General features: G+C 50.0%; 1 protein-coding gene across 2 annotated transcripts in view; it reads right to left on the bottom strand.

The window, feature by feature from the left end:
* Positions 1-250: 250 nt before the first annotated feature.
* The window catches only part of srgap3 (SLIT-ROBO Rho GTPase activating protein 3), a 190,716-nt gene continuing 175,611 nt past the window's right edge, over positions 251-15,355 (bottom strand). For both annotated transcript variants that reach the window (XM_033036793.1, XM_033036794.1), the window contains exons 16-22: positions 15,156-15,261; positions 14,169-14,396; positions 12,750-12,829; positions 10,497-10,677; positions 5,400-5,549; positions 3,563-3,890; positions 251-1,558 (exon numbers count right to left, since the gene is read on the bottom strand). In XM_033036793.1, coding sequence (XP_032892684.1) covers positions 1,139-1,558; positions 3,563-3,890; positions 5,400-5,549; positions 10,497-10,677; positions 12,750-12,829; positions 14,169-14,396; positions 15,156-15,261 — 1,493 coding nt within the window. In that variant the 3' untranslated portion in view covers positions 251-1,138. The remainder of the gene's footprint in view (positions 1,559-3,562; positions 3,891-5,399; positions 5,550-10,496; positions 10,678-12,749; positions 12,830-14,168; positions 14,397-15,155; positions 15,262-15,355) is intronic.

Below are 15,355 nucleotides of genomic sequence, written 5' to 3'. Positions count from 1 at the left end.
TGTCCCTGTCCTGTGCTGAGTTATTAGAGCTTCCAGCTACAAAGCTTGTATTGCTGTCTTCAACAAATGAAGAGGCAGAGAGTACAGAATGTCCGCAGAAACCTCCATCTCTCAGGACCTGTTTCTATGTGAATCTTTTCTGATGTGTATGATGGTGTTAACCATGCAGCACCCATCAATCCTCAGAAAACTTCCCCCACCCCTTCCAAAGCCTAATGTAAACTCAAAGAACCTTCATGACAATGTGATGTCAAAGGAGATGTTGAATTATCACATTAATTATCACGCAGTGCCTTTGCCTGTTTCAGTGACACTATGTACATTGAGAACATTTTCTTACAAAAGGAATACTACATTGATTAAATGTTTCACAAAAAGTAGGATAAGTTAATCTACATATTTTAAACACACACTCTTTGCCTAAATTCCATATTATTGTTACGTTATGCCGCATTAAGTACAATTGCGATATTAATTAATTAAACTTGTAATACTGTGCTACAATATTTATATGTCATCGCCCACACCCCCCTCCCATCCCCACCTTGCCCACTACAAGCAGGTGGAGCAAAGCGCTTGCCATTGTCATCTATTTATAGCGTCGATACTGGGTGCCAGAGAGTTGATTTGTGGTGTAACCTCAACAGTTGGGTGTGGGTAAGGGAGGGCAGCTTGGGGGGGGGGGGGGGGGGGGGGGGGGGGGGGAAGAAACTGAAGGACGAACTCCCACAGGTTCTCAGTCAGTGCTGAGATGATGCGTGCTTTGTTGCTTCACTCCCCTCTCATTCCGTCGTTCACTTCCCACAGCACGTGGTCCTTGTTCCTCCTTGTATTGCTTGGGTTGCCAGCTCTCCAGAGCATGCTCAGTACGTGCAGGGAGAGGGCCGTTCTCTCAGGGGACCTGCTCTGTGAATTGCCAGTGGTTCCCAGAGAGGTCCGTTTCACCGGGTGCGATTGTGACTGCACATCCATCCCCGTCTAGTTGATTAAAAGGATTGGAACGGAAGTACGATGCGGGAAGGCTTCCTTCCATTGGTCAGGTGGTGCTTCAGGCTGGGAATGAGCCCGGCGTCCGGTGCTCTCACCGGAAGTAGGCCCGAGCTGTGCCCTCGGAGCGGAGCTCCGGAGGCGGTCGGGGTCACATGGTGCCGGATTTGTCAGTGCCGCTGTTGGGGAAGACCTTCTCGGTGGGGGTGACGGCTGGGCTGCCCACCCCCGAGCTGCTGCCGCTGCTGCTGGAGCGGTGCTGGATGACTGGCCGAACCGGTCTCACGGGCGGGGGCCTGAGTTGGGAGCCGGCCAGCCGTGCTGACAGGGCCGGCTTGAAGGTGGTCATCATCTCGCTGGAGGAGCTGGAGCTGCGCCGCATGGCAGCGTCGGGGTCGCGGATGACAATGGTGTGCAGCGGGCTGGCCGGCTCAGAATTGGCAGCTCCAGTCTGCGGGCTCTTCATCTGCTCCAGGGTGTCCAGCACCACGTCTGGCGCCTGCTTGGCCGTGTTCTGGCGCTCCAGCTCACGCAACTCGTTCAGCGCCGTGCTCATGGTCTTCTCTATGTCCTGGTCAGAGAGAAAACAGGAACATTAGCCCCAGAACTAAAGCAACGATAATGAGCTGGCTCGAGTCATTGAATTATAGCAGACAGAAATGAGCCCTTCGGCCCAACTCATCCATGCCAGCCAAGGTGCTTGTCCACACTAAGTACCGTCTACAGTCTGAAGAAGGGTCTCGACCCGTAACACCACCCATCACTTCTCTCCAGAATTACTCCAGCATTTTGTGTTTGCCTGTCTACACTAATCCTATTTGCCTGTGTTTACCCACACCCCTTCAAACATTTCTTCTCGGTGTACCTGCTATTTAAATGTTGTATCCATTTCTACCAGTTCTTCTGCCAGCTCACATACCCACCACCGTCTGTGTGAAAAGTGCGTCCCTCAGGTCCCTTAAAAATATTTTACCTTAAACCTGATGCTTTTAGTTTTAGGCTCTACGCCTGAAAATTGTCTTTGATCATCCACCCAGTATATGGTCCTCGTAATTTTATAAACCTAATAAGGTCTTGCCTCTTTTGCTCAAGGAAAACCACTCTGTGCTTATCTGGTCTCTCTTCATTGCTCAAGCCCTCAAGTCTAGAGAACATCATAGAACATCCTGCAACGGAAAACAAGACCTTCGGCCAACGTGCCCACACCTACCAACATGCCCCATCTACACTAAGTCCCACATGCCTGAGTTTGTTCCATATCCCTCTAAACCAATCCTATCCATGTATCTGTCCAAATTTATTTTAAACATAGAGATAGTACCTGCCTCAACTACCTCCTCCGGCAGCTCATTCCATATACCAACAACTCTTAGTTGCCCCTCAGGTTCCCATTAAATCATTGCCCCCTCACCTCAAGTTCCTCAAAGATTGATAAGGTCCCACATAGGAGATTAGTGGTCAAAATTAGGGCACATTGTATTGGAGGTAGAGTGCTAACATGAATAGAGAAGTGGTTGGCAGACAGGAAACATGAGTAGGGATTAACGGATCCCTTTCAGGCAGGCAGTGACTAGTGGGGTACCGCAAGGCTCGGTGCTGGGACCGCAGCTATTTACAAATACATCAATGATTTGGATGAAGGGATTCAAAGTAACATTAGCAAATTTGCAGATGACACAAAGCTGGGTGGCAGTGTGAACTGTGAGGAGGATGCTATGAGAATGCAGGGTGACTTGGACAGGTTGAGGGAGTGGGCAGATGCATAGCAGATTAAGTTTAATGCAGATAACTGTGAGGTTATCCACTTTGGTAGCAAAAACAGGAAGGCAGATTACTATCTAAATGGCGTCAAGTTGGGAAAAGGGGAAGTACAACGGTATCTGGGGGTCCTTGTACATCAGTCTATGAAAGTAAGCATGCAGGTACAGCAGGCAGTGAAGAAAGCGAATGGTATGTTGGCCTTTATAACAAGAGGAATCGAATGTAGGAGCAAAGAGGTCCTTCTGCAGTTGTACAGAACCCTAGTGAGACCACACCTGGAGTATTGTGTGCAGTTTTGGTCCCCTAATTTGAGAAAGGACATTCTTGCTATTGAGGGAGTGCAGCGTAGGTTTACAAGGTTAATTCCCGGGATGGCGGAACTGTCATATGCTGAGAGAATGGAGCAGCTGGGCTTGTACACTCTGGAGTTTAGAAGGATGAGAGGTTATCTCATTGAAACATATCAGATTGTTAAGGGTTTGGACACGCTAGAGGCAGGAAACGTGTTCCCGATGTTGGGAGAGTCCAGAACCAGGGGCCACAGTTTAAGAATAAGGAGTAAGCCATTTAGAACGGAGACGAGGTCTATTATCTATTGTCTATTGCATTTGTCAAGAGGAGAGGCCAAGGGCTTCGACAATGTGCAGTGGCTCTTCCTATTCCTCACATCCATTGTCTGTGGATCCGGAGTGGGAACACTGACAGGTCGGAGAAGACTTTGAGCCGCAGAGCCGTGGTGTTGCCCCAGCTCATCCCTGAGGCAGCCGCCTGCCTTGCCCCTTTGCAATGCCTCCCTCATCTGCCATCCCCTTACCTCGGCCAGTGCCTCCGCCTCCAGGGCCTTGTGATCGCCGAGGCTGCTGTGGCGGGTGGAGAGAGAGGTCTGCCGCATAGGAAGACCCTCTCCCAGATTCTTCCGATCGGGATAGTTGATGCTTCCGGCGCTGCCGAAGGCGGCCAGCCGCCTCTTCTCTGGGCTCTCCATCCGGCTCCGGTTGACGGAGATCTTGTGGGGGCTGCTAGGGCAGGCGGCAGCCCGTGGTGGGGTGTCAATGGCCGGTCCAGACCCCCTGACTGGGCTGTGTGCATCGCCGCCGCTCCGACGGCGCTGGATGGCGGCACCGTCCGACCTTAGTCGCACCCTGAAACAGAAAGGCAGGCATTGGTATCATTCAGATAATTGTCTCCAGGGTCACAGACAATGGAGGACAATTGAAGTGTGTTTGTCATCAGAGATGAAGCAATGTTGGGGCACAACCGCCAACTGCAGTGACGTCCATTGAAGGCTTGGTCAGGACACTGCTTTTGTTCAAAATGCTGCCGACAGCACAGCGAGTAGAGCTGCTGCCGTACTGCAGAGATCCGGGTTTGATCCTAACCTCAGCTGCTTTCTATGTGAAGTTCTCCCTGTGACCAAGTGGCTTTCCCACAGTTTCTCTGGTTTTCTCACACGTGCGGGCAGGTTGGTTAATTGGATGTTGTTAGTTGTCCCAAGGGTGTAGATGAGTGGTAGAATCTGAGGGGAAATTGATGGGAATGTGGGGAGAATAGGTTGCAGGGAAAATTTGTGGGGGAATGGATTGCTCTGTGAGCCGGCATAAACTCGATGGGCTGAATGGCCTATGTCATAAGAAAATATGGATTTAAAAAAAAATAGAATTATACAGCATAGAATCAGGCCCTTCGGCACACCAGGTACATACTGACCATCAAGCACAAATCCCATACTAATCCCATTTACTCTCCAAATGTTACCATCAACGTCTCCCAGCTTCTGCCACTCACCTACCTACCAGGGGCAATGTACAGAGCCTAATTAACCTACCAACCCACATGCTTTTGGGATGTGGGAGGGAACAGGAGCACGTGATCACAGCGAGAATTTGCAAACTCCACACTGGCACTGCCCGGTGTCAGGATCGAACCCTAAGATAGCTCTTTGGACTAACGGAATCTAGGGATATGGGGAGAAGAGGGAACGGGGTACTAATTTTGGATGATCAGCCATGATCATATTGAATGGCGGTGCCGGCTCGAAGGGCTAAATGGCCTACTTCTGCACCTGTTTTCTATGTTTCTGTTTCTAACTCAGGTTTCTGGAGGTGTCAAGCAGTGGCTCTACCTGCACCATTGTGCTGGCTTTACAATAATCTGAGCGGGCAAGGAAGTCTTGGTTTCATGTCTCAGTTTCGTGTCCTCCCAAGTGAAGGGTGACTAATCTTCCGACTGAGGTGGGAGATTATCAGGACGACCACTGATATTAAACTTGTTTGGGATGGGGAGGGGGGCGAGGGCAATGCAATGTGACTATCCCCACGTCTCCCAAATACCTGATGCACCCAGAGCCCCAGGAAGTACAGCTTACTACTAGTTAGTTAAACGATATGAATGACTTTTTAAATCAAACCCTTCCTCTATTCCAAACAGAGCTTCAATGACTGACTGTCTAGTAAAGAACTGCAAATGCTGCTTTAAATCGAAGGTAGACACAAAATGCTGGAGTAACTCAGCATCTCTGGAGAGCATCTCTGGAGAGAAGGAATGGGCGACGTTTCGGGTCGAGACCCTTCTTCAAACTTCTCAACCCGAAACGCAGCCTCCGAGAGCCCACAACTGAATGGGCATTGTGGGCGGAGAAAGGATGGCCATACCTGCCCAGGACGCCTCCGAAGGAAAACTCTGGCAAGTTGTCTGATGGGGACTGGAGATCGTTCTTCGACGAGGCCTTATCATCCAGGAGCGGCCCACTGCTGGCCTCACTGTCCGCTTTCTGGCTGAGGCTGTCTGAGAAAGCATCGTCCCTGAGGGGAGAACCAAGAGACAAGAGTTGAATTGTCTATGTACCTGAACTGGAGCCAGAGGTTAATATTCCTCCATTTAAAAACTCACATATATAAAGCAGCTTTGTAGCATTATAGTCTGGGAAATTTATCTGCTTACTGATTCACTATGTAAATGATTACCAGATCATCTGTTTCAGTGATGCTGGGTGAAGTGAGAACCCTGGCTAAGAGAAGGAGAGGCAAAGCAGCTAAATGATAGAGGTAGGGGTAAAAGAGGATGGTGTGTTGCTTTATTGATCAAAGAGAATGTCACGGCAGTAATCTGAGATGACATCGTTCGTCCAGTGAGTCTGTATGGGTGGAGCTGAGACATAAAAAGGCGATGATCACCTTTTGTGGAGTATACTGCAGGCCCCCAAAAAGTCAATGTGAATTAGATGAGCAAATATGCCAGGAGATTGCAGGCAGCTACAGAACTAATAACGTTGTCATAGTATGGGATTTTAACTTTCCTAGTATCGAATGGGACTGTCATATTTTCACAGGATTAAACAAGGTCGATTTTATCAAATGTGTTCAAGAAAGTTTCCTTGGACAATATGTAGAGGGCTTTACACGGGAGAGGGCAAAGTTTGATCTACGCTTAGGAAATTGGGAAGGGAAAGAGACTGAAGTGTCAGTGAGTGAGCCCTTTGGGACCAGCGACCACTGTTCTATTAACTTTAAATTGGTTATGGAGCGAGGCAGACAGTCCCACAAGTTAAAATTCTGAAGTGGGGCAAGGCCAACATTGATGGTATTAGTCAGGAATTCGCTTGAGTTGATTGGAATAGATTGTTTGGGGGCAATGGAACGTCTGGAAAGCGGGATGGTATTAAAAGTGTGATCAGCAAGGGTTTGAGGCATGCACATCCCTGTTAGAGTGAAGGGAATGGCAGGTGGCAGTTAGGAAGCATGGACTAAAGAGAAGTTGTGGCTCTGGTCAGGAAAAAGAAGGGGGCATGGGACAGGTATAGACAGCTAGGTTCAAGTGTATCCCTGGAGGAGTTCTGGGAACTGAGGAGCAAACTTTAAAAAGGAAATCAGGAGGGCAAACGGGACTGGAGATAGCTCTGGCAGATAATATTATGGAAAATCCAGAGATTTTATGTACATTAAGGGAAAGAGCGTAACTAAAGAGAGAATAGGGCCCCTCAGAAGCCCAATTGGTCATCTTTGTGTGGAGCCAGAGGAGATGGGCAAGGTCCTCAATGCGTATTTCTCCTCAGTTTCTATCATGAAGAAAGACATGAAGATTGGGGATATGGTGACAGTTAATTGAAATGTCTTGAGGACAGTCCGTATTATGGTCGAGTAAGTGTATTACGGTCGGACGTCTTAAAGCGTATGAAGGTAGATAAATCTCCTGGGCCTGATCAGATATATCCGAGGATACTGTGGGAAGAAATTTCAGTCGCCCTGGCTAAAATGTATAATTAGACACAGTGAAGTGAGAAAAGGCAATGTTGAATAAAGAAGGGCTGCAAGGAAAGCCTGGGGACTTCAGACCATTGAGCCTAACGTCTGTGGTAGGCAAATTACTGGAGAGTATTCTGAGGGATAAGATATATATGGATTTGTATACACAGGGACTGTTGAGGGATATTCAGCATGGTTTTGTGCGAGGGACATCGTGTCTCACGAATCTGATTGAGTTTTTTGAAGAAGTAACCAGAAAGATTGACCAGGGCAAAACCGTAGACGCTGTCTATATGGACTTAATTTGAGGAAGGACATTCTTGCTATTGAGGGAGTGCAGCGTAGGTTTACAAGGTTAATTCCCGGAATGGCGGGGCTGTCATATGCTGAGAGAATGGAGCAGCTGGGCTTGTACACTCTGTAGTTTAGAAGGATGAGAGGTTATCTCATTGAAACATATAAGATTGTTAAGGGTTTGGACACGCTAGAGGCAGGAAACATGTTCCCGATGTTGGGGGAGTCCAGAACCAGGGGCCACAGTTTAAGAATAAGAAGTAAGCCATTTAGAACAGAGACGAGGAGACACTTTTTCTCACAGAGTGGTGAGTCTGTGGAATTCTCTGCCTCAGAGGGCGGTGGAGGCAGGTTCTCTGGATGCTTTCAAGAGAGAGCTAGATAGGGCTCTTAAAAATAGCGGAGTCAGGGGATATGAGGAGAAGGCAGGAAAGGGGTACTGATTGGGGATGATCAGCCATGATCACATTGAATGGCGGTGCTGGCTCGAAGGGCCGAATGGCCTCCTCATGCACCTATTGTCTATTGTCTATTTTACAATACAATACAATACAATTCAATTTATTGTCATTTGGACCCCTTGAGGTCCAAACGAAATGTCGTTTCTGCAGCCATACATTACAAACAAATAGACCCAAGACACAACATAATTTACATAAACATCCATCACATTGCTGTGATGGAAGGCCAAAAAAACTTATCTCTCCACTGCACTCTCCCCCCCGATGTCAGAGTCAAAGTCAAAGTCAAAGCCCCCGGCGGGCGATGGCGAATTGTCCCGCGGCCATTAAAGCCACGCCGGGTGATGCAAGGCCGCACACCGGGTCTTGGTGTTAGAGCCCCCGGCGCGCGCTCGCAGTCCCGCAGCCATTCCAAGCCGCGCGGGGCGGTGCTGTAAGGCCCCGCTCCAGGAGCTCTTCAACCCCGCAACTCGGGCAGGAGAAGTCGCCGTTGCGGAAGCCCTGGAAAGCGGTCTCCCTCCAGGGACCCGCGGGCTCCCGGTGCCGCCCGCCAAACCCGCAGTTGCAGCCTCCGAATCTCCGGGGGTCGGGTCGCAGCAGCGTCCACCACAGCTCCACCCGCTCTGGACTCGGCCAGCTCCGCGACGGTGAGGTGAGTAGTCGGCACCACAGCCCCCGGTCTTCCTGTTGGAGGCCGCTCCTCGTTGCAGCCCCAACGACAACGGAGACCCGACAAAGAAAAGGTCGGGTCTCCCGTGCAGGGAGAGATTTAAAAGTTACCCCCTCCCCCCCACACCACCCCCACCCCCCCACACACATACCCCAACAAAAATAACAAAAACTACATAAAAACATAAGACATAAAATAATAAAAACGCAGACGGACTGCAGAGGCCGCTGCTGACGAAGGTCGCGCCGCCCACCTATTGACTTAATCAAAGCATTTGGTAAGTTTGGAGTTCGTCAGTCAGGGTATAGAAGTTGGGATGTTATGTTACAATTGTACAAGACATCCGTGAGGTCACATTTGGAGTATTGTGTTGAGTTCTCGTCACCTTGCTATAGGAAGGATGTTGTTAAGCTGGAAAGAGTGCCAGGAAGATTTACGAGGATGTTGCCAGGACGAGCGTTTGAGCTATAGGGGGAGGTTGGGCAGGCGAGGACTTAAGAGGGGTGATCTTATAGAGATGTATAAGATCATGAGGGGAATAGATAGGGTAAATGCACAGAGCCTTTTACCTACAATTCAGGAATCAGGGGACATGGGTTTAAGGTGAAGGGGAAAGATTTAATAGCAACCTGAAGGGTAACTTTTTCCAACAGAGGGTGATGGGTATATGGAATGAGCTGCTGGAGGAGGTAATTGAGGCAGGTACTATAACAAAATTTAAAAGGCATTTATACAGATATTTAGATAGGAAAAGTTTAGAGGGACACGGGCTAAACGCGGGCAGCTGGGACTGAAGCCTCTTGGTCGGCATGGGAAGGTTGGGCCAAAGGGCCTGTTTCCATGCTGTATGCTCCATGCTATGACTCTATAACTATCAGCCAAGGTGGCTCTATATTCTGAATGCTGGTTACAGGTTCACCCCTGATTTTCCCGCATCCTTGTTTGCAGAACCTTGCCCGATTATCAGTTTTGTGGGACTAACAGAGGTCATGGCCTCCGAGAGGAGTCCAACGGTATCGGTACTGTCCACCTAAGCCACCGGGGAGCTGAGATACTGGCCCGCAAAATCGGCCTCGGATGTTGGTTATGGGAAGGGAGAGTTCAGAGTCCAGTTTACCGGTCCAGAGCCCCGGCCACAGGGGGACAAATTCAACCCGCTGATTGGAAGTCCGTCCGCAGCAGTCCCGATGAGGTCGAGAGCGGCCGCCTCACCCAGTCTAGGTTCCACATTTTCGGGGTGGGGACTTTGAGGGGGATTTCAAATGCTCTCGTCCAGATTAAAGGAGGCGCTGGACCATCAGTTGCCGGAAAATTGGTGGAGGACCTGTACTTTTCTCTTTGTAGTACCTGTTGTATTTGTGTATAGCTTGATTATACGCATGTATAGTATGATTTGACTGGATAGCTCACAAATCAGGCTGTTCACTGTATATCAGTACACATGACAATAATACACCAAACAAGGGGACATAGTCACGAGATTAGAGGCGGTTATTTAAAACGGGTGTGTGGGAGCAACTTTTCACAGAGTGTGGTGAATCTGGAATTCTCTCCCCAGGAGTCCTGTGGAAGTCAGATTGTTGGAATTATTGAAAGGGAGGTCAATAAATATTGGAAAGATCAGGAAATGCAAGATCAAAGGGAATTGGCACATTTCCTGAGGCCTGGGGCAGATCAGCCATGATCATACTGAATAACAGGGTAGGCGAGGAGCTGTAGCCTCAACCTGTTATTTCGCTGTGTATTTTCCTTGTGATCAGGTGTCAGAAGGCAGGAGAATGGACTTAGCAGGGAGAGATAGATCAGCCATGACTGAATGGCGGTGTAGACTTGATGGGCTGAATGGCCTGTTCCTTATGACCATATGATCTCTTGGCCTAGGAGGCTCTCCTGTGGTGATCCTACCAGTCAGAAGGTGGCAGGGCTGAGAAGTATCCATGAAGGACATGAATCCTTATTGCTCAGGTGAAGTTCTGCGTGCAGATCTTTTTAAGATCAAGTTCCTTCTCCCGTTTTGCTGGTTGTGCAGTGAGGGATGTCCACCTCGAGGAGACCGCTCTTGCCCCGGGGAGAGACACTCACATGTCCTGCACCACAATGTACTGATGTGGAATCAGACCGTCCAGCCCGTTGTGCCTCCCCTCCCACCAGTCCTCCGAGGCTCGGTGGTACAGCAGCAGAGAGGCTCCTTTCTTGAACGACAGCTCCCGTGGTGTCCGGCCAACGTAATCGAACTTGGCGATAGCTTCAATCTGCTCTATCTCTACAGAGGTTAGAGACAGTATACGTTAAACATTATACTTTTAGAAGTTTAGTTCAGTTTAGAGATATAGCGCGGAAACAGGACCTTCAGCCCATTGAGTCAACGCTGACCAGCGCTCCCCGCACACTAACATTCATCCTACAAGCCAATTAACCTATAAACTTGTACGTCTTTGGAATGTAGGAGGAAACTGTCTAATCCTGTGAGAATTCACTTGACATTTCATGGCACTGATTTAACTTCATAATAAATCTGTGCTTTAGAATCCTTTATGGAACAAAGAGTAGAATGTTCTCTGCATCACATGCAGATAACTCAAAGGCACAACACTGTGGAGGCTGGAATACCAAAGCACAGCTGGAGAGTCTGGGAGGGATGAGCAGATCTAGCTGCCCAGGTGAAATGTACAACAAATGCAAAAGCTTCATTACCCGTTAGCTCTGATGAAAGGACAGCACTCTGAAAGACTAACTGTGCGAGTTCATTCAAGTGCTCTCACGAGTTTAAAAAGAAATCAAACTCGTGGTAAGCACGTAGAATGAACGTAGCGGGTACGTCGGAGCTCGGGGACGTCTCTTAGCGGCTCGTAAAGCTAACGGCAGGTACTAGGGAAGACTCGCTAACGGCAGGTAAGCTCGGGAAGAATCGTGAAGATTTTTCAACATGTTGAAAATTGTCCACAAGAGCCCCAAGTACTTACGAGCGGCCATTACCGTAAATCTCTGAGTTCGAATCAGGGCAAACTCGAGGAGAACTCTTGAATGAACTCGTGCAGTGGGACAGGGTTTTAAGACTCTACAGCAGGAACATCACACTACAGGAGCAGCACAGAGTGCTGAAGGTACAGTGTGTCAGACAGCTCACTAGAGGGAAGCACACACCAGCCACCTTGAAAGAAAGGACGGCTTGTGGAGATAGAATCACCCAGCACAGGAACAGGTCCTTTGGCCCACTGAGTGTGTAACACTGAGCGAGTGTGTGTGGGACAGTGTGTAACACTGGGAGAGTGTATGTTCGACAGTGTGTAACTAGGGATGCCAACTTTCTCACTCCCAAATAAGGGACAAAAGGTCAAAATACGGGACAAATTTCCGACGGCAATCTGTTGACCGACTCGGCCGTGGCTGGGCGAATGATGAGTTGGCCCGGGTGCTGGACTGCGCACAAAGCCCAGCCGTTGGGCCAGCTGAGGAATTTTGGCCCGCAAGGTCTGGCACCCCATCCAACTCATGAACCGATGATCGGCCATGAGAAGGAGGGGTGGTGGTGTCAGCGGTAAGCGAAGGTCCAAAGGTCGGACAGCTGGCTGGACTCCCGACCGACAGGGCCATGGACGAGGCGCTGCAGCTGCATTCCATGGGCTGCACTACGTTGGGACGGGTGAGGCGGGGCCGGTCGCGGCGCTCCGACCCGACAGTCCCCTCAACCCAAGTAGTAGCAGTCAAATACGGGACAAGGGCAGTCACATACGGGACCAACCAATTTAGCCCAAAATGTGGGAAGACCCGGCTAATACGGGACAGTTGGCAACCCTATGTGTAACCCTGGAAGAGTGTATGAGGGGCAGTATGTAACACTGGGAGAGTGAATGTGAGACAGTGTGTTACACTGGGAGAGTGTGTGTGTGGGACAGTGTAACACTGGGAGAGTGTGTAGGACAGTGTAACACTGGGAGAGTATGTGGGAGGCTGTGTGGGTTGGTGTGTAACACTGGGCAGATTTATGGGATGGTGTGTAACTTTGGGAGGTGTTATACGATGATGTGTAACTTTGGGAGGCTGAAACACTGGTTTGAGTGCCAGAATTCAAGGCAATATTGAGATTGTCACATTTTTGAGAAGCCGGTGATTGTAACATCTACTCTCCCAGCCAGGGTGTGGATATGAAGTCTACAACCCAGGACATGTTGGATGGGCTACGGGAAATGTCCCTGCAATCAGCCAGGCTGCTATGCAGTGCTGCCAGTTGTGTGTCTGCTCAGAGTTGACTCTGGGGAGGGAGGTACAGCTGCATCCCACCCCCTCCTGTCAGTGTCCATGCCGCTGTTCATGGAGTGGTGGTCCTTGACTTACCGTCATCGCTGGTGTGGGGCTCGGTGCTGTTGTCGTGGTCCACTTCGTCAATGGCCCCCGGCTCACTGTGGGGACTGTCACTGCAACAGAGGTAGAGGGGGTCAGCCGGGCTCCCTCTGCATGCACTGAGTCTCATTGAGGATTAGGCATGCAGCCTGTCTCAGCATTCCCACCCGGAGTTGCCAACCGAGGCACCGCTGTTCCAGGGATCAGAGGGAAACCACATCTCGGGGAGGGAGGTGTTACCATCAAACGGAGTGAGCGCCTTTCCCAGGGAATGGGAGTGTGACTGATGAGTCGAAGGCCAGGATGATGGTGTTACCTGTTTAGACTTTTGACTTTAGAGATTTTGCCTGGCAGACATTGACGCAGAGACAACAACCTGGCTGCTCAACACTCGGCTTGAGATCTAACTATTCCTTTAAATTATGTGTCAATCGCAAGAAGAAGAAGAAGAAGAGATGCAGTGCGGAAACAGGCTCTTCAACCTATAGAGTCCACACCGAGCAGCAATCACCCCGTACACTAGCACTATCCGACACACTAGGGGCAATTTTAAATTTTTTATCAAAGCCAATTAACCTACAAACCTGTACGTCTTTGGAGCGTGGGAGGAAACTGGAGCACCACGCAGTCACAGGGAAAACAGACAGCACCCATAGTCATAATCGTATCCGGGTCTCTGGCTCTGCAAGGCAGCAACTGTACCGCTGCACCACTTTGCTGCCTTACAATTGTGTGACAGGGTGTGTTTTTTTCCAATCACGTGAGGTGGGGGATTATCTCTCCAATTGTGTGACAGGGTGAGGTTTGTGTCTTGAGTTCTGCATTCGCTGAGCTCCAGCTTTGATAATTCTCACCCGATGCTGTGCTCACAGCTGAGGATTGTCCTCACAGTGAGGACTCTGCACCGGAGAGGAGATGACCCAACAGGCCGGCCCCCATGCAGCATGGCCCAGCCGCATCGTGGCATTCGCACGACGTGGTACTGAGCTGCGGAACAAAGGGTGGAAAGGCCCCTTGGGTCTGAAGGTGGAGACTGTTTCTGCCCATGTACGGGTGTGACAGTAACCGAGAGGCAGATAGTGGAGATCAGGAATAAAACCGCCAACACAGCAGGTCCAATGAAAGGTTATTGACCTGAAACGTCAACTCTGTTTCTCTCTTCACAGATGCTGCCGACTCACTGATTGTTCCTGGCACTCTCAGCATTTAGTTTGAATACAACTGTACTCGGTTCCACTGGGCCAGGGGTGGACAGTGTAGCCAGTGATGACGGGCCGATTAGCCTGGGAGCCCCGTGCTGCCTGCGCAGGTTAACGTCAGGGCAATGGAGGGAGGACGAGAAGGAGATGGTGTCACAGGGTGAGCTTCCTCACTGTGGGTGGGTGAATGCGGCTGCTGGCAGCCATTCCCTACCAGTATTCCTCGCCTCCGGTCATGCACTTCTCGTACACTGGCCCGTCCAACTCCTTGTGGCTGGGGAAGATGCCCTCCTGGTTCATTATGATGCTTTTGATCACCTCGTTGACGTGGGCTTGGCAGGATACAGGGTCCTGGCTGTCAGGGATGGGCATTAAGGTTGGCCCAAAGCAGATGGCAAGGTTGTAGGGGTCCATCATGTTTTCGTCGCTGTACTGGGAGAGACTGCAGAACAAAGAAACACATCACCACAGCCCAATGCTAGCCCTGTCTGACCCCCACCCCAGGTACACTCCTGGCCTCTGAACACCACAGAAGCCATCTGTCCTGCACTAAACGCCAACACTGTGCTCCCCACACTGGGCCAAGGGGGAGTTTAGCCAGTCTCAGATCCTATTACTGACTTACTTCAGTGGTATCCCATTCACAGTGTTCGCAGGGAATGGGCAAGATCTCAAGACCAGGCTCGGCAATAAATCACCCACAGGATGAACATTAGTAGGAGGAGTGGATGCTTGGTAGAAGGGAAGCAGCTGGCACAGGAGAGTCATCTAGATGGGCCTTCGGACTGCTGAGTCCATACTAACCACCAAGCTCCCATTTACAATAATCCAACTTTATTCTCCCCACATTCCCTTCAACTTCCCCTCAGATTCTACCCATCACCAACACACTCGGGGCAATTTACAGCAGCCAATTAACCCACCAACCCTGACATATGTGAGTCGTGGGAGGAATCCGGTTCACCTGGGGGAAACTCGCTTTGTCACAGGGAGAACGTCCAAACTCCAGCAGCAGAGGATGGGATCGAACCTGGGTCTCTGGAGCTGTGAGGCAGCAGCACTACCTACTTTGCCCCACTTTTGAACTTCCCCCAGGGATGATAATGGAATGAAAGAAATATATGATGAACGATATTCAAAATCTATGCATCGATCGTAAGGAGCAGAGGGAGGGGTCTTGGAAGCAGGAGAAGGCACTCACTGGTTGAGGAAGGCAAAGAGGTATCTCATCACGATGATGACAGTCCGTGAGAGTGTCACGATGATCTGTTGGATGTGGTGGACCCGCTCAACCACGCTCTCAATCTCTGTGGGGTGAACAAGAGGGGAAAGCCTGAGTGTTTTATCTCTTAACCAGTCCCCACTCCTAACGGCGCAGGAAGAAGCTGCTCACATTTTCAC

The sequence above is a fragment of the Amblyraja radiata genome, chromosome 18 (genome assembly GCF_010909765.2).
Source record: "Amblyraja radiata isolate CabotCenter1 chromosome 18, sAmbRad1.1.pri, whole genome shotgun sequence".
Taxonomy (NCBI): Eukaryota; Metazoa; Chordata; class Chondrichthyes; order Rajiformes; family Rajidae; genus Amblyraja; species Amblyraja radiata.
The sequence above is the reverse complement of the archived record's forward strand: the minus strand, read 5'-3'. Positions and strand labels throughout refer to the sequence as shown.